This window comes from Acromyrmex echinatior, chromosome 15, assembly GCF_024713525.1.
Source record: "Acromyrmex echinatior isolate Ae372 chromosome 15, ASM2471352v2, whole genome shotgun sequence".
In the NCBI taxonomy this organism is placed as follows: domain Eukaryota; kingdom Metazoa; phylum Arthropoda; class Insecta; order Hymenoptera; family Formicidae; genus Acromyrmex; species Acromyrmex echinatior.
This window is the reverse complement of record NC_141866.1, coordinates 5,483,573-5,496,229: the sequence shown is the minus strand read 5'-3', so window position 1 is coordinate 5,496,229 and position 12,657 is coordinate 5,483,573. Positions and strand designations below refer to the sequence as shown.

Genomic DNA, 12,657 nt, shown 5'->3' with positions numbered 1-12,657 from the left:
TAATATTTCATTTTTATTTAAATTTAATTTCCATATTATAGAAAAACAAGAATTTTTTCTTAGATTGGATTAAAAATTGTCATAGTGTTGAATCTGATGTCTTGAATGATTGCAAGATGAGATCGCAAATTCAATATTTTGAAAAAAAGAGCTTATCGTAAAAGCTAGCTTTTGTAAGAAAGTAAATAAGTTAACTCATACAGCTATTTGTAAGCGGATGAAAGATACTTACCTCGCCGCCGTAAACGTCTGAGGCATAGAGAAAATCAAACGGCAATGCCGCTACAAGATCAACAAAGAACCAGCCTTTCACGTAATTCACGGCGATGCTTCTGCTATTGCTGACGACTTCGCCCTTTCTACTCACGTACGTTGTTCTGAAGTTCAAAACGATATCTGGGGAGGAATAACAGAGTATACATACATATATTACAATGCGCACGAAACGATCAGGATCTTTCACACGTACGAGATATCTGATATCTCGATTTCAACACAAAATCTCCAAAATTTTAATATACGTTTAACAAGAATGGGTTTTAAAATATAATAAGCTCTTTAAGCGTTTTATAATTAAATAGGTTTTATATATCAAGATTTCAACTATTAATTGCAAAATATTGTCAGTCTTGCTGAATAAATCACAATTATGACGCTCAAATGATCCATTGGGTGAACTGTTTTTAATTAATCTTTTTTTATGGTGAAATGTCAATTGGTACGATTTCGTCAAACGGGAAACATTGTTTTCAACCTGGGGCGTGACAATAATAGTGATTGCGAGCGAATGTAAACGTCAAGTTTGCATCGCCTGACTACATGAAGAAGAGAAACTGGCTTTCCTGCTTGTTGTCCTGCCGAGTTTCTATTCCTGCAAACGTATCAAGCAGCTGAGCGAAACTTTGGCTTTGTACAATGAATGCCTTTTAATCCCGTTTGCAAATTGGATTTTAGCCGCGAAATTGACGTTCTACGTTCACTTATCTTATAGAAGTAACTTCGTTTAAAAGTCGCAGATAGTCGATATTTTACATATCACGTATCACACGTGAGATATCGCTATTCGTTAATTCTACATTAATCGTAATACGATAAATTTATTAAAGAACTCTGTCGCTATATATATAAAATGTTTTGCGATAAACTCGTGTGCACATCGTGAAAGAAAATGAAAGGTATATTCCAATTTATAATGCGGACGTCTTTTAATATGTATTTTATCTACCTCGTTCAACTTCATGACAGCGCAATTTCGTTCGACAGTTAAAATCGATGTTAAACCGGTGAATATATATATTGAAAATGGATGTTGTTTATTTACCGAGGTTCGCGCACAATATATGCAGTATTCTACGAAAATGTCTGCGTCAGAATTAGCCTGCAGCCTCAATATCGCAAACAATTAAAAAAAAAAAAAAATTAAATCAAAAGATTAACATTATAATGAACGCTTGCCATCAAACGAGCTAAAGATTTTCTAAAGGCAAAACCGCTTTTTTCATTATCATTAAATCCCCTGGTAATAGAACTCGTTTCCCTATCGGGTAACTTTCTTACGAAAAGTTCAAGCGTTGTTTGCTCGATTATAACGGATTTAAACGCGTCACTTTTCCGTCGTTCAGCTTTCTGGACGTCGTTGTCAGCTAATTAAAAGGTTCCTACATTTTGTAAAAATATTTATAGAAAAATATTCTACTGTGTTTTTATTTCCTGGAAGAAGCTGCTGTGCGACGGCTGAATCGAAAGTCACTCATTATTGCGCGACATACATATAGAGGAGAAAAGAAGGTGGCTGATCATTTCTCTTGGTTTCGGTCTAACGAGCTCCACGTGTTGCCAATTGAACGACGGGTAGACTTTTCCTATTTCCTTCGCAGGAACATCATTTCAAAAGGGCACGAGTAATCGATTTCTACTATGAGGACGATTAGATCTTGATTTATTTTTTTCTACTTAGAAATAGAATAGTGCGTGCACTTATATGATTATTATGTAGCGCGTTTAATGGTCCAATATAATTTATATTAAATTAAGAGCAATATCGAAAATGGTAGGTTAATTAATCTCGTTTATCGAAATTAATAAAAGCATTAGAATCGTACCTTTTTTTGTTTAAATTATAGATTCATTTATCTGGAATAATTCCCTCCAGGAGGATTACGGTTCAGACGAGAATCTCATTAATGGGATGAAGGGATAAAGAGAGGTCTAAAGAGCAAGAGGTCGAAAATTGGAGATAGGATATACTCACCGATAATGAAGAGCACTTCGACGACAACATCACTGACCATAGTAGGCCTATCGGTGTTGATGAAGCTCGCGTTATAGGGAACGATTATTGCCACGTAAAAGGTCGCGATGAGAATCAACCAGTCCCAGCAGGATTTAAAACCACCGTAATGGCTAAGAATAAATTGCGACTTTTTGACGGTTGTCGTTTTGTATTCCGGTAAAGGCGGCGCGGTTGAATGCAGAAGCGTCTAGAATAATACGTAATGTAAAAGGGCAGAGCTTTCGCCCTGAATGTTATCAAATTTCTCAGTGGTCAAATAAGAATATATTTACTGTAAAGCTTCTCTTCGCGATATCAATTTCTAAAGAAGATTTTACCCAATGAAGTATTTTCATTAATTCCAAATGCAAAATAATTCGCAAAATAACATTCGTAAAAGTTAAATTAAAGCTAATTTAATTCGAGAAATAAATTCCTCATACTGACACATATCTCTGGAAATTTGAACATTATTTTAATCTTATTTGCGAATAAATATAATAATCGTTAAATTTCAGCATAACGAACAACATATTATTACGGATAAGTTCTCATTATTTTATTAATTATCGTCCTATAATAATTTAATCTTTATTTCTCTATAAAAAAAACACGGTAAGTTGAAGAAAATAAATAAACGTACATTGTTTAGCTTAATTTTGTGCTTATTGTCCTGCTTGTAATGGCCCGACAGTTGATAAAGGACGGCGCGACTTCTTCTTCTACCGTAATTGGAAGGCGGTGCCTCAGGGTCGATATTGCCATTCGAGTCTGGAATTGTAAATTGCGCTATTATTGGACCAGAAGAAAGAGATTACGTACGATTGTATAGAAATAATTATAAGTTCTGAAAAACAAAAATCACGCAAAAGCATTAATTAGAAGAAATGCAAACAGGACACACACACACACACACACACACACACACACACACAACATATACGCGCACACATCCCATAAAATGTACATACCTACATATATAAATATAATATAGAATAAATAAATGAAAAAAATACATATACAAAAGAATTTCGCGATAAAAATAATTTTCTTCCCTTAAAGTATTACTTACAGTATTATTTTGCATTAATTGTAACTACTTTTTGAATCTCATGGAATGAAACCTCACTCGAAGAAACTGAAAATTTAGCCTGTCTTGAAAAAAAAAATGAAAATACGATCATTCGAACAAGAGTGGCTGTATTTTCATTCTTTTTTCACTCCACGAGATTTAGAGAATATGTAAGGTAATAAAAAAAAATCGGTATATATATTTTCAAAAATAAATGTAATATTTGCATAACAACAATAAATAAAATTCTTCTTGCATAATAAAAATTCTAATTGCTTTGGTGAATTGCTTTGTGTTCAGTGAATATCCTGCGTAAAGTTTGTAACCGACTAATCCGATCTAATTAGCCGCGACTGATTGAAATTCAAACGAGCATATTTTTTATTAACGTTAATACTATACGTAATCCGAAAAAAATATTTTATTATCATTTATTATTATAAGAAACGAGAGATTAATGTGATTAGCAGATTGGATTTTTTTTCAAACAGCGAATAATTCGGTTACCAACCCCGACATTACGACAGTGATTCGTGCAGCGTGTTGCGTGTCGCGCGGTGCTCGAAATGTGACTTGTTAAACGCGCTGAGTGAGAGAAAGACGTAAAAGGGCCAATTCCTACCCATCCTGCGATGCGAAACTCGTAAACTCCGAATTCAAGTTGTATTTTTGGCATGGCGCCGTGAGAGAACGCATCATTCCTCATTAAAATCGATCCACTTGCGCGTATTTAGCAGCGAAGCATGGTTAGAACTCACCACTATCGTGCAACTCACAGAGCTGAAGATTCTTCGTGTGCGTGATGTCTTTGTGCGAGGCCAGGAACAGTACGACGTCGCCCTTCTCGTTTTTTATCGGAACAATGTCGAGTAGGCAATCGAATGGACTTCCTGCACAAATCAAACGAGACCGTTTATCGAAAATAAGTGAAAAAACTGAAGTAATATCATTGAAGTACTATCAATTTTGGAATGGCCTGAGTCTTCTAAGAAACGATAAATTACTCGTCACTGAAAACTTTGCTCTGATAATGAGTTACGTGATATTTGCGTCAGCTCCACTGCAAACGTACGCGTAACGCGCGTGCAAAAAGAATGTGACGTGAGCGACGGATTACGTCAAGTTTTTTCTAGCGAGATATTTTTCGAAAAATTGCGAAACGCACGTTGTAAAGGTACAAAGTAGACAATAAACACAAAAGTACATTGGTCGTCGCGTAAACCTGATGCTTTTATGAAAATATATTGTGGTTACACAATAAAAGATAAGATGACGTTTTATTAGATGTCTCCTGATGGAATTGCCTCGAATGCACGTCGTGTGGCCTACAAAGGGAATATCACGCCGTATACAGATGGGAAATTCTGTCACCGGCACGTTCCTCACTATCTCCTTTTATAAGACACCTCTTTCACATTCAAAATTAATTTTTTTTTAAATCTGAACGAAATCTTAGTACTTAAACAATTATTATATCTCTCTCATATTCAAAATTGATTTTTTTTTCTGAGCGGGATCTTAATGTTTTTAATTAATTATTTAAGTACTAAGATCCCGCACAGATCAATAAAGCTTTTTCTTTACTTACATAGTGATAGAGTTGAATTGAAAGCAAAATATCGTATTTTTATTTAAAATTGTATACAGAATACGTTAAAAATAAACAAAATTTAAATTTAAAAAGAATTGTAAAGCTTAAAATCTCTACTTTAGAAGGGTCACTATGTTTCTCGAGTTTCTATTTGTGACAATTTTTACATATAAAAAGCTATACAAAGCTGGACGAAATAAAAAATTTTCTTGTGGGGTTATCACGTGCCTACAAACATTTACAAAAATTTTTCAACTTTCTAACGTGAAAGCATATAAAATTTTTTCTACAAAATTGTTTTTTTTTTCAAATGCTTCTAAATTTTTTGTTACTGAGTTATATGTGGATTAAATAACAGGAGCATTTTTTTATTTTCTCATAATTTCGTTAAAAATTATTATTACAAGGAAAGTAATGTGTGTTTCCTTGCGATATAATAATCTTTAAGAGAGTTATGACAAATTTCTTTTACAAGGAAAGTAACATCATAGTTTTAGCTCAAATTTATATATATTATATTTTTTAAAAATTAATAATTATAAGTACACACTATTCAATACAATTTTTTGTTTTTTAAATTGCAATATGATAATTTTTAACAGAGTTATAAACTATTAAAGTCAAAAATATTTATTTTATTTTATCAGAATAATCAGTAACAAAAAGTCTTAGGAACATTAAAAAAAAATGATTTTGTAAAGAAGACTTCACGTTATTGAAAGTGAAATATTTTCGCAAATTTTGTTTAGGCAGATAATAGGCCTACAAAGTGAATAGAAAATTTCCAATTTTGTGCAGCTCATAGTTTTTTATATATAAAAATAATAAAACTCACTAAAACTTAAAAAATATAGTGACTCTTCAAAAGTATAGATTTTTAAGCTTTTAAAAAACTTTTTAAAATTTAAATTTCGTTTATTTTTAACGAATATTGCCTATATAGTTTGAGCTAAAAATGCAACATTACTTTTCCTCCCACTTTATAAATTAGATTACCTTGTACGTATTTATTATAGAAATTGAATATGTAAAAAGTTTAGGTACTTTATACTATCTTTTTTTATATTTCCCATATTTTATCATTTGTTCAAAGGAAGATATAAAAAAGGCTTTTGACCCAAAAAAATATAAATAACTAAAAGGAATAAATTTTTTAAAATTTTTATTTCGTAGATACAATCAACCTAATAAACAATTCATGAGATTTAGAGAACATATTGAAAATTATGCAAAGACATGGTTTTATATTATTTATAAAATATTATATTTATAAAATATTATATTTATAGAAATTTGGATATAATATATGGCATTACATACTACAAAACGCATTTGAATAAGATTTTTCTGGAAGAGGGGAAGATGCGTTTTGTAATAACAAATGAAATCCGCAATCTTGTCGAAAAGTGTATGTACAAAATGTTCGTCACTCTTTACCTTCAATGTCAACGTTTCGTAGATTATATGTAAGTATATGATAGTAAAGCATATGTATTTAAGTATGAGATCAATAAAATAGTAACAACGTACATACATTAAGTAATATTATACATGTTTTATGTACGTTTTTTGTATCCATACATCATCTGAATTTCTATAAATACACAATGTTCTTGCTCAATTTTCAAGGTATTCCTTAAATTTTACGAATTTTTCAATAGACATCGTATATTCAAAAGATTAAAAAAACATTATTCCTTTTATTTACACCTTTTTGAATCCAAATCGGTTCATTTTAACATCCTCCTTTCATACTAGTTTTTGTACTCAATTTTTATAACAAACACGTGTAAAGTAACGTATAAAGTAACTCATAAGTAATTCACAAATAACTTTCTTAAGCCTGCTTAGTTGAATCACGTAATCTAATTTATTATTTATTTTTTCATTTTCGATATCTTAGCGTTTTTTTTGTCTTTACGTAATGCATACAGGTTGTTATAAACGACGGCAAATAATAATTTGAATTTTTATAGGAAGACATAATAAAAGTAATCACTTGTCTTCCCAGAGTGTCTTCACATTGATCTTACAAGTTCGCGAACCGATAATTGACTTCGCAATCGCGCAGCCAATAGCAAAACTTAGTTAAACTACATCAAAAAAATAAATTCTAGGTCAAGATAATAATACGACAAATATATTGTGGGAGGCCTCTCGATTAACTCTATCGTAGATTGATTTTCTCCATTGCGCGAAGAAAAAACGAAGAGTCCGTCGGATGCGCAGGCACAAGATTACTTCATTTGGTTTTGCATAGCAAGTTTCTTTAGAAAATATCATATTCCTTAATATTGCCCAAGCTCGAAAAATGGAAATCGATAATGATTCTACATTGCGTGGGGATTCTCTTCCCTGTTCTCTATTTCTCCATTTCTTTTATATACTTTTTTAAATATAGATATATCATTAAAGATTCCACATTTTTTGCCATAATACATTACATTATTACGTGAAACCGATATTACTTAATGGTTTTTTTATAACAATCTTTTATCTTTAATTTTTCCATATTCTAAAAACTGGAAAATTAAATATAATAAGATCCTAACAATAAAATGTACAATTTTAAATAAGGAAAATTGAACAATAAGAGTCGAGCTGTAGAAATTTTCTTGAAATACCAGGAATTGAAGATACGCATCGTAAAATATGCATAATCTCTAGCGATGAAAACGAAGGTGACCTTTTATGACATTGGTGTAATATTCATAGCGTAATCGTTCATAGTTCAGAAACATTCCGTCATTTGATATCTCGAGGAACTCACCGTTCTTCTTGTAGAAAACAACTTCCATCTTCAATTCCGTCTTGCTCTCGAGACTCTTGTCGATCATGGCCTTTTCCTCCTCCTTCGTTTCCGGCCCGTAGAGAAACTTGCAAGCGCAACCCTTCTGCATGATTTGCGCTCGCGCAAATCCTGTCAACTCGCAGAATCCATCGGAGCAATAGACGATCGGATAGATCGTCGGAACCTGCGCATTTCCCAATACAAAGTTGCTGTCTGCGAACAGAAATCGAACAAAATTCTCTCTTTAACGTCAACGTTAATTGAGAAAAAAAGTCATGTAAAGTGCCGGCCCTCTTCATTCGATTTTATATATTTTTTTTGTAATCAACGTTCTCTTTTATAATTCTCTTTATCATTCTTCATCATATATTTGCTCACGTACAATTTCACGCAATGCGAAAACCCTAAAAATTTAACATTTTCATCAAACGCCCCAAAGAAGAAGATAGCTTCCCCCTGGAAATATATTTTTAGCTGATAATCCTCTTTCATGGTTCAACCTCCCTTATTATTCATGTTAATTCCTATTTTCCGCGTCGCATGAAGGGTGGCTATAATCATCAAACAATATGGCATCGTTTCCGGATACTTCCTTACGATCGGATCAGAAACTCACACGCGGGACAAAGGAAAGTATACAGGGTGCATGTCCTACACTGATTAAAGCATTCGTGCACGTGTTAATGCTCTTAAGCTAATCGTTAACGCGAAAGAGAAAGACGCATACGTAGATACATATGTATAAAATTTTTCGTTTGGAAAAGTCACGCCATTGTTTTTACGCTTACTGAGTCTCTCCCTAGTCCTGACACTCGTAGATGTAGCAATTTCCATCCACACGTTCACGCGAAACGACCTTATTTTACCAACAAAATTCATGCTCGAGAAAACGCGCGCGTTTGCAAAACAATATCGCATTTACCGCTCGTCGTATTAATTTAAATGCACCTCACGAGTTACGCGTTTTCCGCTCGCATTGGTGTATAATGTATGAATCCTGAGCAAGTACTGCAAAATGAAGTTGCATAATGAAGAATCATAACTTTTTGCTTTCGTCACAAGGAGACGTCATTCTGTATGAGGTAAGGAAAATGAAAAAATCTCACAAGGTCAAATGCAATATTAAAAAATAGCATCGCTTTTACCTTAGAGATTACGATGACGTCAGACTCATTGATGAAGCTACCGTTCCGTGATAACTCGGATAATTAATTATGTAATGTTTTGCATAATGCGTTTTTTTTTTCCAAAATGTCATTATTTTGATTATGGACAGTACAATTAACTTATGTTTTTCATTCTCTGTAACTAATTCTCAGTTGTTCTAAATATATTTGCGTCATAGATCTTGAGAAAACGATACAATAATACAAAGCTAGAAATGTAAATTGTTAATTGCGGTAATAATTTAATCACAAACTATTACTACTAAACGATTATTAGCACCAATGGAAAACGATTCGTTCAAGGAAAAGTCCCGGGTGTAGTTTCGCTTGATTGCTTCGGAGGCGGTAACACCAAATAATTACGGAAATCCCACGGGGCTTCCGAACTCTGGGCAAATTACGTAAGTTATCGCCGGAACGACTCATCAAACGAAATAACTAATTAGTCGGTATCAAAGTGTTGATCGAATCATTTCTCTTCCGCTCACTTCCAGCTTTCGGTAGTTGTTATACTGTTGAATTTTTCTTGATCTAATTTTTATCCTACAGATTTCGTGCGACGAGTTTCTTTTTTTACTATAACACGATCGGATTTTTCTTGAGCATAATTTAAAGAGGTAGTTGGATTACGGTAAGAAACGTGATCTGGTTATTTTCTCGGAAATTCAGTTATTTGAAGCTTGAATAATCAATATTAAAATAATTTAAACTTTTGAGAAGTCGATTTTGCGCTCTACATAAAAAAGAAAAGATTTGAGGTGAGTGATCATAAAACGATCCATATTAAAAACACGATTATTGTTGATGTTTTGTGTCCATTAATCCAGTGTATACGCAGTATTTTAAAATTCATGGTTTAACAGAGATATATGTATATTAGCTGTGCGTATCATTAATGTTATTTGTGATTTTCCAATCCTCTTGCAATAATAACGCGGTACAATTTCAATGACGACAAAAACATTTGTGAAAATTTCTGAGGGTCATACAGTTGATTGCGTTAAATTACAAAACTAACAAGGATAAGTGAAAAAAAAATTATTTAATATAGAATATAAAGATAAAATATATTATTTTTAACATTTTATCATTGGCGCAATTTAATGTTTTCATGGTGTATCAATTTCGACAAGCATTAATACGCGAATTTAATTAAAACAATGGTTTAAGGTAATTATGGTAAATTATCAGAATATAGAGAATAGCACGCGATATGTTCATACGCATTCATTGCTTATTATCTACTGCAGTCACGTTTCTTGTTGTCTTTGGGGTCATAGAATATTCACGGATTAAAATATACGTGATGTTCAGCCAAAAATAATAATATTACTTTATACAGAGCCAGTATCAGTCGCGTGTTAATGTTTAATCGCAACATTATCATGGTCATCATGGGATTATAGGAATAACACATAAAGTATGGATATTTGATGACCTTGTGAGCTGCGTCACGTTTCGCGGATTTAATTATAAATTCGAATAGAAATAATTTGATAGAATAATTTTATTTAGCCAATGGCAATTTCTTCTTTCTTGGATTTTCATAAAAGACGTTCAAAATTGCTAATTATGAGAGTTCACGCTCTCATAAAGAGATCGCGAGGGATTGGCATAGCAATCAAACGATTAGCGTACTTATTTTAGATTTGTATTCGACGGTACTGTTTGTGTGATAGGGATTATATCGTTATATCCTCAGATTGAAAAGCGAAGTGGTCAAACGTCGAAATGTCATAACTTGCCCGAAGCAATCTTGGACCAATATTCATCTCTGAGTTCGCAAAGCGATAGCATATTCTTCTGTGATAGTCTTGCGAGGTTAAAACACATTATTAGCGACCGCGGGTCGATATTATACATATATACATATACTCTTCGATAAGCGAACGGTTATTGACCTGCCAAAGGAGAGTTACTTCATTGTTGCATCTCCGAATATAATAAAATGTTAGACTATATTAAATTCATAATGTCAAATTATATCCAATTTGAGTGACTTATAATCATTTCTAGATTGTCACTGCTCCTATGTTGTTAATTGAACTAAAATTTATACAGTTTAACTAAAAAAAGAAATTTAAAAATTTGTTTTAAATTTAGTTTATTATCTACTAAGTGCTTATGTTAATATGGATATTATTTATTTTGAAACTAATCACAGAAATGGATTAATTTATATTTTGATACACAATAAAAGTTAAAAATAATAAAATATTATTTAGCTTAAAGGATTGGATTATAATGTTCCTTTAATATCTAACAGAGTTAACGATGCGTGTTACAGATGTGAATTATAACGATGTAGATATACATTTGAAGTGTTAGAAACAGAACAATATTACTTTCTTGCCACCTCAGTACACTTGCTATTAAGAAACTTTCTTAGTTGTAATATAATTTACTACAACTCGATTATACGTATAATGCAGCTACGTTGCGTTTTCTATTACTTTAGAATTATATTCCGTACAGGTCACGATACACCTACATAACACAAAAGAATATTACGAAGTCAGAAATAATAAATCGGTTTTAATTAAACTTTTAGATAATTATAATTATTTGTGTCCGTTTTTTATGGATGCTTTTAATTCATATATTTTATATTTAGCAACGCTTTGTTGATACTTAATTGCTATGTTTTATATTTAAATTCTTAAAATATCGAACAATGTTACTATCAACTACTGAGAAACATATTTTTCGGAAAAGATATAAGATTTGGATTATACGAAATGTGGTATATAAATTTTCTCCACTTATCGAGGTAATTTCAAAATGACAAAAAGATTTTTATTATTCAGCAAGTTTATTATAAATGATATCAACTTAGTAATCTCTGAGGAAATGGCGAATCGCTGATTTTAATCGCAAAATTTTGAATGCAAAGGGTCGAAGAATCTCTCCGGTAAAGTGACAAATATATATGTATATTTCTGGTTTAAATCGATTTCATTTTCCATCATCGTGTCATTGCAAATTTTTCAAACCATCCGAGATTTTTTTATCACATGATTTAATTCGCGATTACGTTTACATATGATAAATTCTAATTACGTACTGTGGTCAACATGTTTGCATATGATAAATCCTAACTACATACTGTAGTCAACATGCATTAAGCCAAAACGTAATAAAATGTGAAATATTAATATAACACAAGCGAATGTATTGTAATATTCAATCTCTCTCTCTCTCTTTCTCTCTCTCTCTCTGGTGTACATATACACAATATGTACACATCACCCTTCACAAATTTGGAAACGCGATTTTCTCACGTCTTATAAAAAAATTAAATATCTTGATAAAAAAATTATAGAAAAGTTTTCAAATGAATTTTAAAAAGAAGAGACTGAGTTGAAAATTTGATTGTTAGTTTCGATTCTATAATACTTTGTTCTTAATTTATATAAAATTTAAAATTAATATTTTTCAATATTTTTGTTGTATTTTATAGCAATGTAGTTTGATGAAAGATCATTGGACAAAAATTAACAAAACAGTATTTTAACAAATTTTCTAAGAGTCTTAAAATAATTTTAAAAAATAGTAAGATGTTTTGTAATGACATGAAAAAAAAATTTCTTCTGTAAAAATTCACAAAATGTCTTTTAATTTCAAAATTAAACAATCTACAGAAAAAAAGAGAAACTATTTTTGTCCCCAATTTGCATAAATTCTTTCAAAATTCTTTATATATATATATATATAATAAATACAATTTCTATATTCCTGTTGTTAACAATACATTAAAAATGCCAC

At 31.6% G+C, this 12,657-nt stretch overlaps 1 protein-coding gene across 3 annotated transcripts in view; it reads right to left on the bottom strand.

Moving 5' to 3' along the window:
- Positions 1 to 12,657, bottom strand: part of Elk (Eag-like K[+] channel) — a 47,653-nt gene that overhangs the window by 17,718 nt on the left and 17,278 nt on the right. For all 3 annotated transcript variants that reach the window (XM_087414067.1, XM_011065341.2, XM_087414066.1), the window contains 5 exons: positions 7,706 to 7,939; positions 4,103 to 4,234; positions 2,916 to 3,043; positions 2,252 to 2,480; positions 233 to 396 (listed from right to left, as the gene is read on the bottom strand). In XM_087414067.1, coding sequence (XP_087270193.1) covers positions 233 to 396; positions 2,252 to 2,480; positions 2,916 to 3,043; positions 4,103 to 4,234; positions 7,706 to 7,939 — 887 coding nt within the window. The remainder of the gene's footprint in view (positions 1 to 232; positions 397 to 2,251; positions 2,481 to 2,915; positions 3,044 to 4,102; positions 4,235 to 7,705; positions 7,940 to 12,657) is intronic.